Source organism: Cnephaeus nilssonii (genome assembly GCF_951640355.1).
Source record: "Cnephaeus nilssonii genome assembly, chromosome: 12".
Lineage (NCBI taxonomy): Eukaryota > Metazoa > Chordata > Mammalia > Chiroptera > Vespertilionidae > Cnephaeus > Cnephaeus nilssonii.
This window is the reverse complement of record NC_137083.1, coordinates 76891255-76911077: the sequence shown is the minus strand read 5'-3', so window position 1 is coordinate 76911077 and position 19823 is coordinate 76891255. Positions and strand designations below refer to the sequence as shown.

Here is a 19823-nt window from a genome sequence, read left to right as displayed (position 1 = left end):
GATGGAATTAATTGACATCTTCAGAACATGCCACCCCAAAGCCACAGAATATACATTCATCTCAAGTGCACATGGGTCATTTTCAAAGATAGACCATATGCTGGGACATAGGCAAAGTCTCTTCAAATTCAAGAAGATAGAAATCATACAGAGTATCTTCTCAGATCACAGTGGAATAAAACTGGAAATCAACTACAATAAAAACAATCCAAAAAATCTAACACATAGAGACTAAACAGCATGCTATTGAACAATGTCTGGGTTACCAGAGAGATCAAGGAAGAAATAAAAACATCATGGCAACAAATGACAATGAAAACACAACAATCCAAAATCTATGGGACACAGCGAAAGCAGTCTTGAGAGGGAAGTTCATAGCTGTAGAAGCCTACTGCAAAAAACAAGAAACAATGGTAATAAATTACCTAACCCTACAACTCAAAGAGTTAGAAAGAGTGCAACAAGAAAGGCCCAGTGTAAGCAGAAGGAAGGAAATAATAAAGATTAGAGAGGAGATAAATGACATAGAGATCAAAGAAAAAATACAAAAGATCAACAAAACCATGAGCTGGTTCTGTGAAAGGATAAACAAGATTGATGAACCTCTAGCCAGGCTCACCAAGAAGCAAGGAGAGAGGACCCAAATAAACAAAATCAGAAATGAAAGAGGTGAAATAACAACAGACCCCACAGAAATACAAAGGATTGTTACAAAATACTATGAACAACTTTATTCCAACAAACTGGACAACCTGGACGATATAGAAAAATATAACCTTCCAAAACTCAATCAGGAAGAATCCAAACAGCTCAATAGGCCAATAACTATGGAATAACCTGAAGCACTCATCAAAAGGCTTCTGGCAAACAAATGCCTGGGGCCAGACTGCTTCACAGGGGAGTTTTACCAAACATTCAAGGAAGAACTAGAACCTATCCTCCTCAGACTATTCCAAAAAATTCAAGAGAAAGCAACACTTCCAAGCTCCTTCTATGAAGTCAGCATCACCCTAATACCAAAACCAGATAAGGACAACACAATGAAGGAGAATTACAGGCCAATATCCCTCATGAACATAGATGCCAAAATCCTCAACAAAATTCTAGTAAATTGGATCCAGCTGTACATCAGAAAGATCATACACCATGACCAAGTAGGATTTATCACAGGAATGCAAGGATGGTACAATATTTGCAAATCAATAAATGTGATTCATCACATAAACAAATTGAGAGATAAAAATCACATAGTCATATCAATTGATGCACAAAAAGCATTTGGCAAAATCCAACACCCTTTTTTGATAAAAACTCTCAACAAGGTGGGAATAGAAGGCTCATACCTCAACATAATAAAAGCTATATATGATAAACCCACAGCTAACATCATACTCAATGGGCAAAAATGAAAACCATTTCCCCTAAGAACAGGAACAAGACAGGGATGCCCACTCTCTCCACTCCTGTTTGACATAGTACTGGTAGTATTAGCCATTGCAATCAGACAAAGAAGAAATAAAAGGCATCCAAATTGGAAAAGAAGAAGTAAAGCTGTCCTTATTTGCAGATGACATGATATTGTACATAAAAAACCCCAAAAGACTCCATCAAAAAACCAACAGACTTAATAAATGAACTCGGAAATGTAGCATGATACAAAATTAATGCCAATAAATCTATTGGCATTTCTATACACCACTAGTGAACTTAGAGAAAGAGAGACTATAAAAGCAATCCCATTTACCACTGCACCAAAAAAATTAAGATACCTAGGAATAAACTTAAGCAAGGACGTAGAAGACCTATACGCCGAAAACTACAGGACACTGAAAAAAAGAGATAGAGGAAGATGTAAACAGATGGACGAACATACCATGTTCATGGATTGGTAGAATCAACATCATTAAAATATCCATATTACCCAAAGCAATCTATAGATTCAATGCACTTCCCATTAAAATACCAATGGCATATTTCACAGACCTAGAAGAACTCTCCAAAAATTCATTGGGAATAAAAAAAGACGCCAAATAGCCACAGCAATCCTGAGAAAGAAGAAAAAGTAGGAGGGATCTCAATACCAGATTTCAAGCTGTATTACAAAGCCACTGTCCTCAAAACAGCCTGGTACTTGCACAAGAACAGACATATAGACCAATGGAATAGAATAGAAAATCCAGATATCAACCCAAACCACTATGCTCAATTAATATTTGACAAAGGAGGCATGAACGTACATTGGAGTCAAGACAGTCTCTTCAATAAATGGTATTGGGAAAATTGGACAGATACATGCAAAAAAATGAAACTAGATCACCAATTTATACCATACACAAAAATAAACTAAAAATGGATACCCGACTTAAACATAAGATGGGAATGCATAAAAATACTAGAGGAATCCACAGGCAGAGCCACATAAAAGTCCCAAATTGGAGGGCAGAGCCCTCCTAGCACAATTAAGCTTGAACTTATAGTCCTCCCTTATTCCAAGGTAGCTAAAGGCCTGTGGAGGTGCAGCAAGTGCTGCCAAAACAAGGCTTGAGTAAAGAAATAGATTTGAAACTCGCAAGAACTTTGAAACATGTTGACCACTCCCCTTGCTTTGCTTTGTGCGCTCTGATTATAAAGTAAATCTTCGCTTACAGGCTGTGTCACTGTTTCCTCATCCAGGCAGTGATCCACCCTTTCCAACTGTGTTCTCTTGTCTGTCTTGTTTAATCCTTCACTGCCCCTCCTCAGGTTCACCCCTGGTGTGCTGGAGGAGGTTCAGTAGCTAATATTGAAGACACTCCTTTAACTTAAGGAAAATAAGATCAGAAAAAAAAAAAAGAATTTTGAAAGCACAGTGACCGGCTTCTTCAGTAAGACTAAAGGTCAAAATTAAACAATTTCAAAGCAAGTACACTTCTTGGCTCCTCTTTACAAGAAGTTATTGTTCACTGAGCCCCTAACCCTTTTTGTGAGGAAGAGTAGATATTTTTTGCCCTCATGCTGAAAGATGTGCTATTTCCCTTTCCTTTTATGAACATTTATGATCCTTTGTTTTTTAATGGTTTCAAAGCTTTGATACAATGTTTGGACAGTTTAAAAACATGTAAAAAATCACCAAGATAAAAATTGTTGATGTTTTAAATATTGTATCAGTTGTTATAAAAGTGCTTTGTCCAAATCCCAGAATGTTTACCTTAATAGTGTGAAGATAAAAGGTTTGAGGTTCATCTTCCTACTGCCCTACAAATGAAAGGTATTCAGACAGGTTTCCGGAATATTGGGCATCACCAAAGGTCTGTCTGCTTAAGACATCTCTTGGAAACCAGGGGCCCAGACTAATCCTGCCCCAGACCATGGCCACACCTTCCCACGGAGTCCCGGGGTAGGATGGAGAAACCAGGAGCAAAGGCAAAGGCAAGCAAGGTCAGATGGATTGCCAGCAGTTGGTGGGCCTCCAAGCCTGGTGAGGGACCCCCACACAGCAGGTAATGGGGGCGGCTCTGTGCGCCCCTCCAAAGCCCAGTCTCAGACTTTCCCACCAGCTGGACGCTCAGAAGGGAGAGAAGTGAGTGATGACAGGTGTGCGGGGCTGCCCACCCCCTCCCCAGTTTGGGAGGATGATAAAGGGAAGGAATGGGAGGGTTAGTCCAGCTCCCAGCTGAGGATGGCACTAGCTCTTTATGCTGAGGCGTGGGAGAGAGGGAGGGGGTTGCTGCATCTTTCCCTGCATCATCTGCTCTTTGAGACCAGAGTAGAAAGTCTGGGGAAGGTGGGGATCTGGGAGGAAGCGGTTTCTCCTCTAACTTGCATTGTCCCTTGTTAACCTATTGAGTTTGGTGGCCAAGTCTAGTTGGCCAGGAGTTTGGGTGGCTGTAGGAGCGTTTTTGTCACTTCTGAAAGCCACTTCTATGATTCTGGCCAGGCACCTGGCTGTCTCCAGGGACCAGCATGCTGCACATTGATTCCCAACCGGTTCCCTGCAGGCCCCAGCTCCCACCGTGCAGTCCTCCTTGGTTATGTCCTGCCAATACAGTCTCCCTTGATGCTTAAGCTGGTTGGAGATGGTTCTGTCACTTCAAGTAAAGACAAAAGGTTGGCCCCGGGTCCGGGTGAGGCCGTGGGCCCCTGGATCCGGGTGAGCCTGGGTCCCGGGTCCAGGTGAGGCCGTGGGCCCCTGGATCCGGGTGAGCCTGGGTCCCGGGTCCGGGTGAGGCCGTGGGCCCCTGGATCCGGGTGAGCCTGGGTTCCGGGTCCGGGTGAGGCCGTGGGCCCCTGGATCCGGGTGAGCCTGGGTCCTGGGTCCGGGTGAGGCCGTGGGCCCCTGGATCCGGGTGAGCCTGGCCCCGGGTCCGGGTGAGGCCGTGGGCCCCTGGATCCGGGTGAGCCTGGCCCCGGGTCCGGGTGAGGCCGTGGGCCCCTGGATCCGGGTGAGCCTGGCCCCGGGTCCGGGTGAGGCCGTGGGCCCCTGGATCCGGGTGAGCCTGGCCCCGGGTCCGGGTGAGGCCGTGGGACCCTGGATCCGGGTGAGCCTGGCCCCGGGTCCGGGTGAGGCCGTGGGCCCCTGGATCCGGGTGAGCCTGGGTCCCGGGTCCGGGTGAGTCCGTGGGCCCCTGGATCCGGGTGAGCCTGGGTCCCGGGTCCGGGTGAGGCCGTGGGCCCCTGGATCCGGGTGAGCCTGGCCCCGGGTCCGGGTGAGGCCGTGGGCCCCTGGATACGGGTGAGCCTGGGTCCCGGGTTCGGGTGAGGCCGTGGGCCCCTGGATCCGGGTGAGCCTGGGTCCCGGGTCCGGGTGAGGCCGTGGGCCCCTGGATCCGGGTGAGCCTGGGTCCCGGGTCCGGGTGAGGCCGTGGGCCCCTGGATCCGGGTGAGCCTGGCCCCGGGTCCGGGTGAGGCCGTGTGTCCCTGGATCCGGGTGAGCCTGGCCCCCGGGTCCGGGTGAGGTCGTGGGCCCCTGGATCCGGGTGAGCCTGGGTCCCGGGTCCGGGTGAGGCCGTGGGTCCCTGGATCCGGGTGAGTCTGGCCCCGGGTCCGGGTGAGGCCGTGGGCCCCTGGATCCGGGTGAGCCTGGGTCCCGGGTCCGGGTGAGGCCGTGGGCCCCTGGATCCAGGTGAGGCCACGCGACCCTGGGTCTGGGAGAGGCCACGCGCCCCTGGGTCCGGGTGAGGCCACGTGCCCCTGGGTCCGGATGAAGCTGAATCCTGGGTCTGGGCGAGGTTGTGTGTCACTAGATCTGGGTGAGGCTGGATCCCGGGTCCGGGTGAGGCCGTGGGCCCCTGGATCCGGGTGAAGCCGTGCCCCTGGATCCGGCCGAGACCAAACCAGAGGGAGTCGGACCTGCATTACCACCATTTGTCCACCATCCAGAGCTGAGGGGTCAGTGCCGACATGTACTCATAAGGAACTGGTAGACATTGATATTGGGTCTCAAAAGAACAGTTGGACCAGAAAGAAACTCACTACAGACTGATTCATTTGCCTGTCAGCATAACTATTATTGCTCGTCGCACATTCAATTCTTATAAGTATATCTCTAGTGACACATGATTTCGCTCATCTAGGGGAAATGATGAACAACATAGACTGATGAACAAGAACAGAACCAGAAACAAGGAGGCATCGATCGGAATATCGGGCCTCAGAGGGAGGATACGGGAGGGTGGGGGGAGGGGGGAGAGATCAACCAAAGGTCTTGTGTGCATGCATATGAGCCTAACCAATGCTTAAGTTCAACAGAGGGTTGGGGCATCCATGGGGAGGGGTGTGGGATGGGAATGGGGGGATGAGGACAAATATGTGACACCTTAATCAATAAAGAAATTAAAAAAAAAAAAAGTAAAGACAAGAGGAGACTAATCCACAGAATTAAAACAATTCACTAATTCAACAAATTGTGCTTTCCTGGCCAATAACGAAGAGCCTGTGCTTGTTGGTGGGTGCTCTTCTTGAAACGTGCTGCTTGCGCTTTCCCATCAAAAGTGAATCACACCAGGGGCCTGAGACAACCTGGGAGGTTTGGGAGGGAAGGTGAAGGCACAGTCTTCGGGGCCTGGTGCTGGAGAAACAGAGAGGGCAGGAAAAAGTAAGGGGGTGCAACAAACAGATAAAACATGTCAGTGCCTGGAGAAGACATTCCCTGCGGGAAGGCAGGCATCTGGCCGCTCTGTCTTTAGCCTTCCTGCCCTCCCGGTCCTCCCCAGGCACACCTGTCTGGACCATGAACTTGGACCCAGTGTTGCAAACAGTAGGCTAGCCTCAGAGCCTTGGTTCTGGGAGGAACCTTTGGCACTGGAGTCGCAGCAGCTCAGGGCGCCACCTAGCGCCCAGCCGGTGGTGGTGCTGAAAGAGCGCTCCCCCGCCCCTCCTCTCCCCCAAGAACAAAGAAAGGGAGCCCAGAAACAATAGGCCTTCAGTGACCAGGAAGTCCTGGCAGAGGGAGGGTAGGGAGGCAATGAGGAAACAAGCATAGGAACAGCCTGAGCTTCTTGCTCTTTTGCCATGCACCCTTGAATCCACGTGTCCTTGTAAAATATGCTTATTTGCTGCCTGAGGTTTAAAAATGGTGCTTCCTTTCTCTGTCCTTCTTCAGGGTCCTTACTGTTACTGAAAGAGTAATGGCTGGATTGCTTGGATGCAGTGTTTTGTTCTTGTGCTCCAGCTCCTGAATGTGGGAAGTTGAGAGTTATTGAAATATCCCCGCCACTATATTTGTTCACGTTGTACCCCTTTCTTTCATTTTAAATTTCCATTTTCCCAGTTTTAGTGAGCTGTAACTGACATGTTACATTGCATTAGTTTTAGGTGTATGATGTGATGATTTGAAACATGTAAATAATGCAAATGATCACCACAACAAGTTGTTAACATCCATCACCACACAGAGTCACAATTTTTTTCCTGTGATGAGAACTTTAAAGATCTACGCTCCTACCAACTTTCAAATGTGTATTATGGTATTGTAAACTACAGCCACCATGCTGTACATCACATCCCCAGAAATTGTTTAACTGGAGTTTGTACCTTTTGACCACTGTCATCCATTCCATTTCTGGCAACAACTACCAATCTGTTCTGTTTCTATGAGTTCCGTATCTTTTCAAACAATTTAGAGTAAAAGGAATAAGAAACCTGAAAAAGTAACAAGAGTTTTACTCTGCTTTGCCTGAGGAATCCTACATGTATTTTTTTCAGGTAATAAAAGAAATCCTTTTATTTTGAAATAATTATAAAATCACAAGGGATCGCAGAAATACTACCAAGAAGCTGAGTCCCCTTCATCCCGATTTCCCCAGTGGTGACATCTTAGTGCTGTGGTACAAAGTCACAACAGGACCTTGATGTTGGTACATTGTTAGCTAGGACACAGAAGGGACTCGGTTCCCACCATGTTTATCTCAGGCGTAGACTTGTGAATCCACCACAAAAATCCAGATGCAGAACCCCTCGATCACCTCCTGCCTCTTTTATTCACATGCCCCGCCCACTCCCACTCACCTCTCTCCATCCCGATGGTTTTCTCATTTTGAGATGCCATCTGGATGATATCATTCTGGATGCATTGTTTTGGGGTGGACTTTTGTATTCGCCAAGCATAATGCCTGGATCACAAGCTCATTCCTTTTCACTGCTGATCAGTGCTCTATTGTCCAGAGTTAGTTCAGGGATTTCTCTACTGAGGGACATTTGGGTTGTTTCCAGCCCACTAGCCTATATAGTAAAAGAGTAATATGCAAATTGACCATACCTCCGCTACACACACAAGTCACACCCACTAGCCAATCAGGAGTGAGTATGCAAATTAACCCAACTAAGATGGCTACAGCCATGGAGGGTGCAGGAGGCTTGGGTTTCCCTGGCAATGGAGAAAACCAAGCTTTCCACACATCTTGGCCGGCTCTGGACTGCACTCAAGTCTACAAAGTTTCAATTATAGAAGATAAATAAATGCCCTCAAAAATGCCTGCGGCCACGAAGCAAGCCGGAGGCTTGGCTCCACTCAATGCTACAAAGTTTCAATTATAGAAGATAAATAAATCCCAGATACTAGGGCCCCCACTTGGGTTGCTGGGGGGGCGTGGCTGGCCTCCAAACCACCACAGGCCCCTCACCTAGGCTGCCCCATGCCCCAAGGAACCCCCACTCTGATCTGAGATACCCTTCAGGGCAAACCAGCTGGCCCCGACCCGTACACAAGGCCTCTATCCTAGCTAATAAAAATAATATGCAAATTGACCATCACTCCAACACACAAGATGGCTGCCCTCATGTGGTCAAAGATGGCTGCCCCCATGTGGACACAAGGTGGCTGCCACAAGATGGCCAGAGGGGAGGGCAGTTGGGAGGGACCAGGCCTGCAAGGGAGGCCAGTTGGGGGTGATCAGGCCATCAGGGGAGGTCAGTTAGGGGTGACCAGGTGGGCAGAGGAGGAAGTTGGGGCGACCAGGCCTGCAGGGAAGGGAAGTTGGGGGGGAACAGGCCTGAAGGGGAGGGTAGTTAGGGGTGACCAGGCCTGCAGAGGAGGGCAGTTAGGGGCAAAAAGGCTGGCAGGGGAGTGGTTAGGGGGTGATTAGGTGGGCAGGCAGAAGCGGTTAGTGGCAATCAGGAAGGCAGGCAGGCGAGCAGTTGGGGTCCAGCAATCCTGGATTGTGAGAGGGATGTCCGACTCCCCGTTTAGGCCCGATCCCCAGCAGCAGGATCAGGCCTAAACGGGCAGTTGGACATCCCTGTAGGGGTCCCAGATTGGAGAGGGTGCAGGCTGGGCTTAGGGACACACCCCCCATGCACAAATTTCGTTCATCGGGCCTCTAGTGATGAATAAGTCTTCTGTGAACATTAGTGTACAGGTTTTTGTGTGAACATAGGAATTTCTTTATCTGGGCTCAATGCCCAAGAGTAAGACTTCTGGTCATGTGTAAGTACGGGGTTAGTTTTATCCATTTTTCTAAAATAGAAAGGAGAAACTCCAGATTATGGGATGTGGATTTGGAAGAGGCCCAAAGACAGGGGATCAGGCAATGCAATAGAGCATGTAACTCATCTCACGTTTATCAATAAGTTACAGACATCACACCTATCTTGGAGAGCAGAAAGATTAAAGAAGAGAGATTGATGTGCTCAGAGAAACTGCCTGCAGCTGGCCAAGGGTTTAGCATTAGTTCTTGGCAAATCTCCAGGTGAGAAAAAGGTTTAACTAATCATGTCCTTTTATTTTTTAGTTTTTAAAATATATTTTATTGATTTTTAACAGAGAGAAAGGGAGAGGGATAGAGAGTTACAAACATCGATGAGAGAGAAACATCGATCAGCTGCCTCCTACACACCCCGTAGTGGGTATTTGCCTGCAACAAGGTACATGCCCTTGACTGGAATTGAACCTGGGACTCTTGAGTCCACAGACCAATGCTCTATCCACTGAGCCAAACCAGTAAGGGCTAATCATGTCCTTTTAGCAAAAATAGTTTGCTGCCATGATAATTTAGGGTTAAGTGTGTAATTGTTGCAATTTGCATAAGCTTGAATTTAGTTACAAATGAAATACTATGGCAATATGCATATTGATTAAATATTTATTTCCTTTTGGGAGGCAGAAAGTACTTTGCAGATCACATGCTATAATGCTATGTTGCTCCTTGAAAGGAAGCAGCCTGGGAATGGCTAAGGCCAGGGTGCAGGCAGCAGGACCAGCTTCTTGGGCATGTGGCCTTAGTCTGAAGGGCCCACACTTGGATTAATTCTCTGTTGTCACCATCTTCAAATTCTTCTTCTTTTTTGTAATCCTTACCTGAGGACATGTTTAGAGAAAGGAAAAAAGTAAGAGAGAGAGTGCGAGAGAGAGAGAGAGAGAGAGAGAGAGAGAGAGAGAGAGAGAGAGATTGATTGTTTGCTTCCCATATGTGCCCCAACTGGGGATCGAACCTGCAACCTGGGTATGTGCCCTGGCAACCTTTTGGTGCACGGGATGATGCTCCAACCAACTGAGCCACACCACCTGGCACCACCTTCAAATTCTTAACTTTTGAACCAGAGGCCTGGCCTGCAGTTTCATTTCGGGCCACAGGTTATGTCGCTGGTCCAGTGGGCAGCTGTCCCCAGCAGGCCAGGCTGCTGGCTTGGGTGTAAGCTGAGACTTCTCTCCCATTAGGAAGGACAGGTGACTGATTCTGGAAGGTGTGTAAGTCCACAAGGAAGATTCGGGGCACCCAGAGGCCAAGGGGATGGCAATGGAGGCTTGGTCCACAGAGAACCTGGAGGATTAGACAAAGGCCAACAGTAAAGTCTCCACGAGTCAACTCCACGCCCCAGGACTTCGTGGTTGACACCCCTCTAACTGTGGTCCTCCAGCTGTAGAGACCTTGTCCCATCTCTGCTGCCTTCAGCCCTGTGAGTGCTGGCAGGCTGCTGTCAAGAAGTCCTGGTCCCTTGTCTGGCCAGCTGGGCCACCCCGTGTAGCTGGACTTGGGCTTCTCCAGGGAACCTCTATTTTCAGAGGCCCAGTCAGACTGGTCATGAGGATTCTGGGATCTCCCTGTCTTGAGTCAGGGTCAGGGCTTGGGTGGGGACATCTGCTAGTCTTCCTCCTCCCACCCGAGGAGAGTCTTAGGATAGAGCCACCTTCCCGGCTCGGATGCCCTGCCCTTGAGAATGCTGGGGTCACACCCGGGCTCTAGGTCAGACCAGACTTCCAGTCTCAAAATGAGATGACCGTCTGGGGCAGCTCTCTCAGTGGCACTGCCCTGTCTCTCTGGCCTGTCTCCCCAGCTGACCCAGACTTCTGAGGACTGGGACTCTAGCTTCCTCGTCTTTGTTTCCCTTTGTATCCTGGGTTTGCATCAGGCTTAAAGCAAGGAGAAGCAAGGATAGCAATGCCGGTAAGTAGACTGCAGGGACTAGAAGGGAAGGAGGTGGTAAACTGGTTGCCTGTGAGGACCACCAGGGATCGGATCTCATGAGAGGGAGAAGCGAACTCTTTGGGGTTCTTGGGGCTCCCTTATCAGGGGCAAGGCTCAGGTTCTCTTGCCATCTCATTAGGGGGAGACAGTGTGGTCATAGCCAAGGGAACAGCCCAAATCATGATTAGGGCCAAGGGACAAAAAAGGGAAAAGGTGGGGGAGGGCAGGGTATGAGGAGTACGTGTACTTTGGAATTTGCATTTCCTAAGCTGTGGGTGGGTCCCTCAGTCCCTCAACAAGCACGGCTGGGCGCCCACGAAATGCAGCCTGGGAAAGACCCTGAGATGTAGGAGCAGATGGGCCTCTGAGAGGGGCTTAGTTATGAGGGAAGAGCTTCCAGGGCAGGACTAGTGCTCTCAGGGCGGCCACAGAGCTCCCGCACTTCCCCCGATAGGTGAGGACAGACAGAGGTCAGCAGTCTGCAAGCAGAAGAGGGCCTTCATGTGACTTTGCTGGCACCTTGCTCGTGGATCTCCAGCCTCCAGAGCTGTGAGCAATAGACTTCTGCCCAGAAGCCCCCAGCCTGTGGCATTTTGTTATAGCTGCCTGACAGGACTAAGAGGACAGGCAGCCACTTTTCTAGAGTTTTTATAAATCAATATAAACACGTGTGTGGACTTATAAGTAAATATACATCCTCCTCCCTTAAGCGGAAGTTGGCACGCTGTAGAGATTGTTCTATGCCAGTGTTCTTTTCTTCCTTAGGTTCCCCCCATCGGTACAGAGAACACGCTCTTTCACGTTTCTTTTAAAGATCCCCTAGAATTGCACCGTGTGGACGTGCCATAGTTTATTCAGACCTACAAGCTCTCTCCCATAGATGGATGTTTGGGTTGTTTCCAGACGTTGCAATGACAACCAGCTCTGCAGTGAGTCATTGTATACACACTTTTTTCTGTGTTTGTGAGCAGATCTCTGGGATAAACCCCTAGACATTGGATCAATGTGTCCAAGGGTAGAGGTGCTGGCAATTTGGCTAGATTTTTCTCAGAGCATCTCCCTATAGTTGCAGTGGGGAGTTCCCCCACAGACTCCCAAGAGGGAGCTTTTAAAACCAACGTGACAGGTAAAGTTCGTGTTTCAGTGGCTGTCATTTGCCTTGGTAATGGAGGTCTTTTCTGGGATGGAGTAGACCAAGGTGAATGGAAGCCAAGGGTAGGGGTGTGTCTCGCCTGCTGTGCCCCCTACAAGAAGCAGCACTTGGAGCTGAGCCCTGGCAGGTTTATTATCCGTCCCTGGGAGGTGGGGTGGGGGACTTGGGCTTCTCGTGAGGAGTTAGCTGGGGGCAGGGGCCCTTCACACAGGCCTGTAAGTCCCATTGTAGCTAAAGGGGGTAGGCGTGGAGCAGTGCCCGCCCTCCTCAGGGATCCATCGCTGCACGTAGTTGGGGCCATTGTCCCGAGGCCACACGATCACGGTGTCCCTGGATGCCACGGATGGGTCCTCGGGGAAGAAGTTGAAGGGCCGGAGCAGGAAGCCCACGGAGTTCCCCGGGGTGGCCGTGTTGGGGATGTCCTCTGAGTGGGGGATGTGCAGGAAGCCCACTGTCACCCAGGCCACCAAGTCCTGTGGGAGAGAGGGGTGGGCAGTGCTGACGGGCTCGGAGAGGTGAGGGGTGAGCGACCCCTCCAGCTCTCCTTATAAGGAATGGGCAGATCTGGGGTCCACTGAGCTTGCTCTCCACACTGCAAGGGGCCGCTGGCACAGGTCCCAGGACGGGGCGCAGCTCTAGTCTTGGGCTGGGGCTGGAAGAAGGCGGGGCCAGTACCTCTTCTTCAATGTTCTCATTGTTTCGAAGAAACTCCTCAAAGACCACAGGCGGGTCCCAGGGGTCGTTCTGGTTGTAGATGCTGCTGCTGCACAGCTCAGACTCCCGGTACTTGGTCACTGCCAGGGGGTACCTGCCGGGCAGAGCAGCCAGGTGGCTCTGGGCACTGGGGGCGGCCCAGCCCCTCCTGGGGCACATCTGCAGGGCCAATGACAGGGCTTTCCCCGATTTCCACATCATCTCCTGGGAGCCTGTCAGTCTGACTGAGTGTCAGCGGGGGCTCAGGTGCTCAGAACAGGCCTTCCACTCCCCGCCTCAAACACAGAGCCACGCCCTGGAACACACACATGCACACACACACACACACACACACACGCATGCGCGCACACACACACGCACACATCCAGATACACTGCCACACAGACCCAGAGTCTCATAGACAGAAACACAGCCACAGGGAAACACAGGGCAGGGCCTCCAGCCTCCTCCCTCCCAGCTCCCAGGCCTCCTCACCTGGCCCAGGTGATAGCCCGCTCCTCCTGCCAGCCGGGCGGCAGCACCTGCTCAGCCATGGAGTGGATCTGCAGCCGGTAGCTGCGCTGGTGGCCCCAGCGGTTCTCCTTGGGGCTGGTGAAGAGCAGGTACTTGGGCAGAGTCCTTCCGAAGCGGAAGGCCGCCTGGCGCTCGCGGGGGTACCCCGTCTGCTCTAGTGTTGGCTGGACCAGCTGGTGCTCCGGGCTCCAGGGGTTGGTGATGTTTTCTAGCTTCATGCCCAGGGTCTGGAAGCTATTCTTGGTGCCTGCATGTGTGAAGGGAGATGCAGAATGAGGATCCAGCCCCCCAAAACACCCCAACCATTTTACACTGGGTTCTCCACCCAGACCACATCCAGCAGCAAACCATCAGGGGCGAAGGATTTGTTGAGGGTTCGCATGGAGCCAGCTGTGGGGAGGAAGGAAGGGATTAAACACAAAAACCACCAGGGGAACCAGAGGACGATGTGATAGGTCGCGGCAGCTGCGGTGGTTGTGGTGGGGCCCAGGCTTTAAGCTGTGCTGCAGTCCCAGAGAGGGGCGGCAGTCTTTCCCCAGCTGGGGGTTGTGTCCACCCCTGCTGTGCCCTGGGTGTGGGAAAGGGGGCTGAGCCAAGTGGGGGGTGGGGCTAGGATGGGGAGCCACCTATCTGGTCCTCGGGGGCTGGTTCTGACTTGATGTCAGGCCACATCCTGCCCGATGCCTATGCCGCGGTGCCACCATTAACCCAGGAGACACAGTGACTAACCCCAATGGAGCTGCGTCCACCTCCAGGTGCCAGGCAGCAGCGACCTTGCTGACATTTGAGGCATTGCCCTCTCTGCTACCCTGAGCGAACCTTTCTACCCGACCCCCCAGGGGTCAGCGCGGCCCCAGGGCAGGGACAGGGTCCAGGCTGCCGCACCCCGGGCAGCACTAGGGCGCTGTTCACGGTCACCCTTCCTGGGGCACAGGGACTCCAGCCCTGCGGGCACAGAAGCTGGCAGGGCACGCTCTCCTGATGGTGTGTACACGGGGCACAGCATCGTCTCCCACATGGGAGTTAGTGTCTGCACATGGACATCTGGCCTGGGGACGTTTGGCGCCAGCAAGTCCTACCTGCCACGTCCAGGTCTACGCGGTAGTGCACTAGGTGAGTGTGCATGTTGCCGATCAGGTGCGTGTGCAGGCGCGTCCCGTGGCGCAGCCCCTCAGGTGTGTAGAATGTGGCGTGCACGTAGCCAGTGGCGTGCATCTTGGCCTCCATCACCCCGTTGGGGTAGAAGATGAAGTCCCAAATGTAGTCGTAGTTGTAGACCGTGGACGTCGTCCGCAGCACCAGCACCTGGCCCTGGAGCCCTGCATAGAAGTTGAAGCCTCCGTTGAAGTCGGAGTTAAAGTGGCGCCGAATGGGCACCCCCGTGGGCATCTCGAAGACACAGAGGGCTCGGGGGTAGCGGACTGGGTCGTCGGCATCGTAGTAGTGGAAGGCATCCAGGAAGGTGGCCGTCTCCGGGCAGTCGATGCCAGGGGCCAGCTCATGGGTGACGGTGCCCAAACCCCAGCCCACGTCGATGTACTTGGTCTGCATGCCCGCAGGTGTGTGGCCTCCGTACAGCGCCACTGCCTCCTGGACGCTCACCTCGTAGGCAATGCGCTCCCCACCGAAATGCACGTTCAGCACCTGCAGCCCCGTGGAGGACCGCAGCCTGAAGGCGAAGCTCCAGCCCCCGTAGAGCACGGCGTTTCCCTCCAGCCTGTAGCGGGGGCCTTGGGGCTGGACCAGGTGGGGGCCCTTCATGGTGAGGGGGCTGGGGAAGTCCCCGCGTGGCTTGTAGGACGAGAAGAGGGGTGGCTCCTCTGTGCCCTCGGCCCCCTTGCCCTCGGGGCGCAGGTCCTCCAGGACCACCACGTCCACCTCCCCAGCATGGTACTTCCGAGCCAGCTCTTCTGGGCTTCGGTAGAACTTTCCGTTGTACCAGACCTGCTCCACTGCCCAGTCCTGGGCGTTCATGCTGCTGTGGTCCAGGAGGAGCTCCAGGCCAGTGGGGTGCAGGAAGAAGCCTTCCACAAAGCGCTCCAAGATGAACCACGTGCGGCGCTGGCCTGAGGCCAAGCCCCGAGGGGCCACGTCGGTGAAAGTCAGGCATCGGGTGTGGCAGTCTCGGAAGGAGAAGCCCGTGGTGTCCAGGAAAAATCGGTGCAAGGGCCTGGTGGCCTCCTGCAGGGTGTGGCTCAGTAGGACATACTCTGCTGAGGAGATGGGCCTGGAGTTCCAGGACACCTGGTGCCCAGACCTGGGGGGCAGCTGGCGCATGTAGTGGGGCCATGGCAGGGGCCCCACAGCAAACTCTGTGATGTTGGGATGCTCCTGGGCTCCGAAGAAGATGACAGCACGTGCCTCCCGCGCCGGCCGCCTCTGACCGTGGTCCAGAAATTTCAGCACCTGCTGCTTCCTGGGCAGCAGCATCTCAATGAGGAACACGGAGTTCTTGGCGATGGTTGATGTCTGGGAGGGCTCCAGCCTCAGGTCTTTCCTGGCCCAGAGGAAGCTGCGCACGGCCTTCAGCTCCTCGGTGCTCAGGTCCGCGAACACCCCTGCCTGGCTGCGCAGGGTCCGCGGGGAGTGGTTTGCCATGGCCAGTGTCTGCAGCATCAGGACGGCAGCCACGGCCCAGCCAAGGGCTGGGCTCTCTTTTCTCATGGCTCTAGAATGCGGGAGAGATGAATTTAGTTGTTTTATGGGAAGACATGGGTTTCCTCTAGGCTCAACCTGTAGTTTCCCTGTAGACACAGCTTCCTCCCTTGGCCACCACTCCAGCTAGAGGCCATCCTGGGCCAACTGTGGCCCCAGGCTGCTCAGACCTGTGCTTTCCATTGATTTTAATTCCACACTCTCCTCGCTTGTCTGTAAGCCTTGTTTGGTCCTGTAGATTTTCTCACCTACGTCAACTCCGCTTTCCCCTTATATGCATTATCTCAGCGTGGCTGCACCTCCACCTTTAGGGTGACTCAGCTAGGGGCTGCGATGCAGGGAACCCCTCCAAATGCACTTCTTGTCTCCTGTGTCTGGATGAAAAGGGGGTGCAGTGATAAATCATAAACCCCTACCTGGTCAGGTCACGGTGGGTACTATGGCCCAGGCCATGAAAGGTTTTTAAGCCAGCCCTGGTGACTGCTGCTGTCTATCTAGGCCAGTGGTCGGCAAACTCATTAGTCAACAGAGCCAAAACAACAGTACAACGATTGAAATTTCTTTTGAGAGCCGAATTTTTTAAACTTAAACTATATAGGTAGGTACATTGTTATTAACTTAAGTAGCGGCCCGGTGCACGAAATTCGTGCACGGGGCTGTGGAGTGGGGCGGGGGGTGTCCCTCAGCCCGGCCTGCAAAGACGCCAGCATCCCTTACCCTGGCCTCTAGCCAGAGGCTCCTCCCCTCCCTCTGCACAGCCTCTGGGAAGATGCTTGTCCTGGGGCCTCCTCAGGGCCCCGGCCCACTACGCCCTGCAGCTCGGGTATTCGGGTGCGTGGGCTTTCAGGTCCGGCTTCCTCGCCTGGCGTGGTGCGCATCATCTGCCATGGGAGCCACGCCTCAGGAGTCTCACCCCTTGGACCTTACTACTTGCAAGTGTGTGTGTGTGTGGGGGGCGGCCTCGGCGGCAGTGATTTGATGTCTATAGCTTGCCCCCCGGACACTCCCCACCCCCTGCCGTGGCGCCATGCTGGTTGAGTCTGGACTGTGGTCAGGGGCTTCCAGTCTGCAACTGGGGCTGCTGGGATGCGACTGGGGCTGCAGGTGGAGGACCCCAACACCCATAGGACTCCGTCAGCACCAGGAACTGGAAAGATCCATTTTTCTGGTTCCTCACCACCCTCCGCGCGGCTGGCCATGGTGCGGATGCTGGACTCGCGAGCCGCAGTTTGCCGACCACTGATCTAGGCTAACACACCTTTGAAATACCACAGTGACCCTCTTTTTCATCCCTCTGAGGTGTAACCATCCTCAAGGGAGCACGCCATCTTGTAGATTGAGCACTGGCCCCTGCTTTCTTGCATCTCCATGTCATCTTTTTCAACTCCCAGTGTGTAACTGAGACTACAAACTGTCATTCTCGAGAGGACTTGAGATCCCGCTTCCTGTCACTTGTCATCAGTTTTGGGTCAAATAAACTCTTATAAAAACTACCTATAGGTTTGGATGTTTTTTATGTTGACATGGGTATTAATAGTAGAACTCTATTTTTGATACACCAGAATATTTTTCATTCTAAAATTTGAAATGCAGTGCAGAAGTTCAAAGGGTGGACTCTGGGGTCAGGCTGCCTGGGTTCAAGAGCTACATGTCCCGCCACTAGGACCAGCTGTGTGAACTTTGGGCAGGTTGCTTAAACTCTCTGGGCTTCCATTTTCTCAATTGTACTATGGAAATAAACAACCATAGTACCTACTTCCTAGGGTTTTGAGGGAAATCAATTGGCCAATAGAACAATGTGTTTAGAACTGTGCTTACCTTCTTGGAAGTACTCAGGAATCCCTAGCTACTCTTCATTTTTAAAAAAAAATATTTTTATTGATTGCAGAGAGGAAGAGAGAGATAGAAACAACAATGATGAGAATCATTGATTAGCTGCTTCCTGCATGCCCCCACAAAAATCAAGCCCGCCACCTGGGCATATACCCCAACCAGGAATTGAACTATGACCTCCTGGTTGACACTCAAACACTGAGGCACCACGGCCGGTGCTATTCTTCTTTTTAAAAGCCAACCTTCAGGAGACACTCAGTGGTACCAGAGGATTTTAAATTTAAGCAGAGTAGACGGATTTGACTGAGATTAGGCTGTAGACTATGGCTGAGTGAGGACCAGTTGGCCAGTGCTGCCCGGCTGCTTTGTGTCCTTGGTGGGGCGCTCAGGTTGTGGCCGAATGACCATCCGTGGCTCTTAGGAGGGCACTTCAGGGTGTGGCCATCCCAGGTGGTGATACAGGGAGATGTCCTTTTCCCTTCCATTTCTGGGGTGGGTGTGGTCAGGGCCTTCACTCATAGCCCATCCCCCAGAGCAGCCAATCAATCCCTGTGCCTGGTCCTGTCCCCCTGGCCCTGGTGCAAGGGCAGGGACTCACCTGACTTATGCTGTCCTGCCTGAAGGGATGGGTGAGACACAGGGGCGCTGGGGGAAGCCTGAGACCGCAGAAGGCTACGGGGTGAGCTCTTGTTTTACTATTACATTTTGGGTCAGCCTCCTTTTAAAAGTAGACTTTACTTTTTAGAGCAGTTCTAGGTTCCTCATCTTCCCCCCTGTACCGTCTCCCCCATTATCAACACTCCTCACCAGAGTGGTACATTTGTTACAATCAGTGAACCTACACTGACACATCATTAGCATCCAAAGTCCATAGTTTACCTCAGGGTTCACTCTTGGTGCTGTACACTCCATGGTTTGGACAGATATATACTGACATGTAACCACCAATGCTAATCCCATGGAGTAGTTTCACTGCCCTAAAAATCCTCTGTGCTCAGCTACTCATCCCTCCCCCATCCCCCTGATCTTTTACCATCTCCATAATTTTTTGCCTTTTCCAGAATGTCATAAGGTTGAACTCACCAGTCTGTAGCCTTTTCAGACTGGCTTCATTCACCCAGGAATATGCATTCAAGTTCCTAATGTCTTTTCTTGGCTGGGCCCCCATTTTTAGAACTGCTTATCCCCAAATGCCTTTCTGCTCTGGTAGAAGAGGGAGGTGACTTGGCTGTCACTTTAAGCTTATCCTCCCCAGCACACCCTGTGTGCGGTGTCCCAGTGGGCAGCCAAGGCATGGACTGTGGCATTGAAGTCACGGGAGGGGAGAATGTGGCGGCCCGTGGGCTCTTCTCCTCTCCAGCTGAGAACAGCATCCACCTCCCCACTGAGCCTTTACCATCTCGCCTCCGCGAGGTTGCCCCTCGTTTTCTGGGCCTCTGGAGTCTTCATTTCTCCTGGCCCTCACTTCAGGCCTCGCTTCCCTCCCCTCCTAGTCATCCCCTTCTCGACTCTCCTGATGGCCCATCAGAACATACCTGTGTGCTCTGCTCCTCTCGCCTCTGCAGCCAGCCTTTGCCTGGGCTCCTTCTGGAGCTTTATGGCTCTGTTGGACCCGCCCTGGAGGGAGGGACAGGGTGAGGGCTGGGTCGAACAAGGTGGGGACACACGTAGGGCTCAGGGGGCTCCACAGTCGGCAGGGGCTATGGCCGAGGATGGGTACCGGGCTCTGCTGCCAGGGGATCCTGTTGCCCCTTCAAGTACCCAGGTTTGGAAATGCCCCAGGTCTCTACCACTTCAGCCGCGGGGCTCACTTCTGTTTCTCCCAACACCTGTGTCCTAGTTGTCTGTTTCCTTTCGTTCCTCCTGCCACAGGGCACGTCCACAAGAGCTTTCTATGGTGTCGTATTCCCTGTTGGGAGCAATGCGAGCTGTGTGATGCCATAATTTATTAAAGTAAATGTTGAGTTTCAGAGGCCAGAGATAAAGACAAGAGGAAATTTACCAGCAAGCAGTCTCAGGTGAAGTGGATGGAGGGACAAGGGCAGAGGATGCCAGAGTCGGACACCACCAACAAA

The 19823-nt window shown here is 52.2% G+C and overlaps 1 protein-coding gene across 1 annotated transcript; it reads right to left on the bottom strand.

Moving 5' to 3' along the window:
• Window positions 1-11705: 11705 nt before the first annotated feature.
• LOC307108040 (diamine oxidase [copper-containing]-like) lies at window positions 11706-19321 on the bottom strand. Its single transcript, XM_079785734.1, has 5 exons — window positions 19284-19321; window positions 14340-15928; window positions 13222-13507; window positions 12709-12841; window positions 11706-12506 (listed from the first exon to the last, which is right to left on the bottom strand). The coding sequence occupies exons 2-5, from the start codon at window positions 15922-15924 to the stop codon at window positions 12237-12239; spliced, it is 2274 nt and encodes a 757-aa protein (XP_079641860.1). The 5' UTR covers window positions 15925-15928; window positions 19284-19321; the 3' UTR covers window positions 11706-12236.
• Between the last annotated feature and the right edge of the window lie 502 nt (window positions 19322-19823).

Excerpts from the sequence above, each read along its gene's own strand:
- LOC307108040 (XM_079785734.1), bottom strand. The coding sequence starts at position 15,924 with ATGAGAAAAGAGAGCCCAGCCCTTGGCTGGGCCGTGGCTGCCGTCCTG. Across the intron at positions 12,842-13,221 it reads CGGGCTATCACCTGGGCCAG|GTACCCCCTGGCAGTGACCA; the intron begins GTGAGGAGGCCT and ends TCTGCCCGGCAG. Across the intron at positions 12,507-12,708 it reads ATGAGAACATTGAAGAAGAG|GACTTGGTGGCCTGGGTGAC; the intron begins GTACTGGCCCCG and ends TCTCTCCCACAG.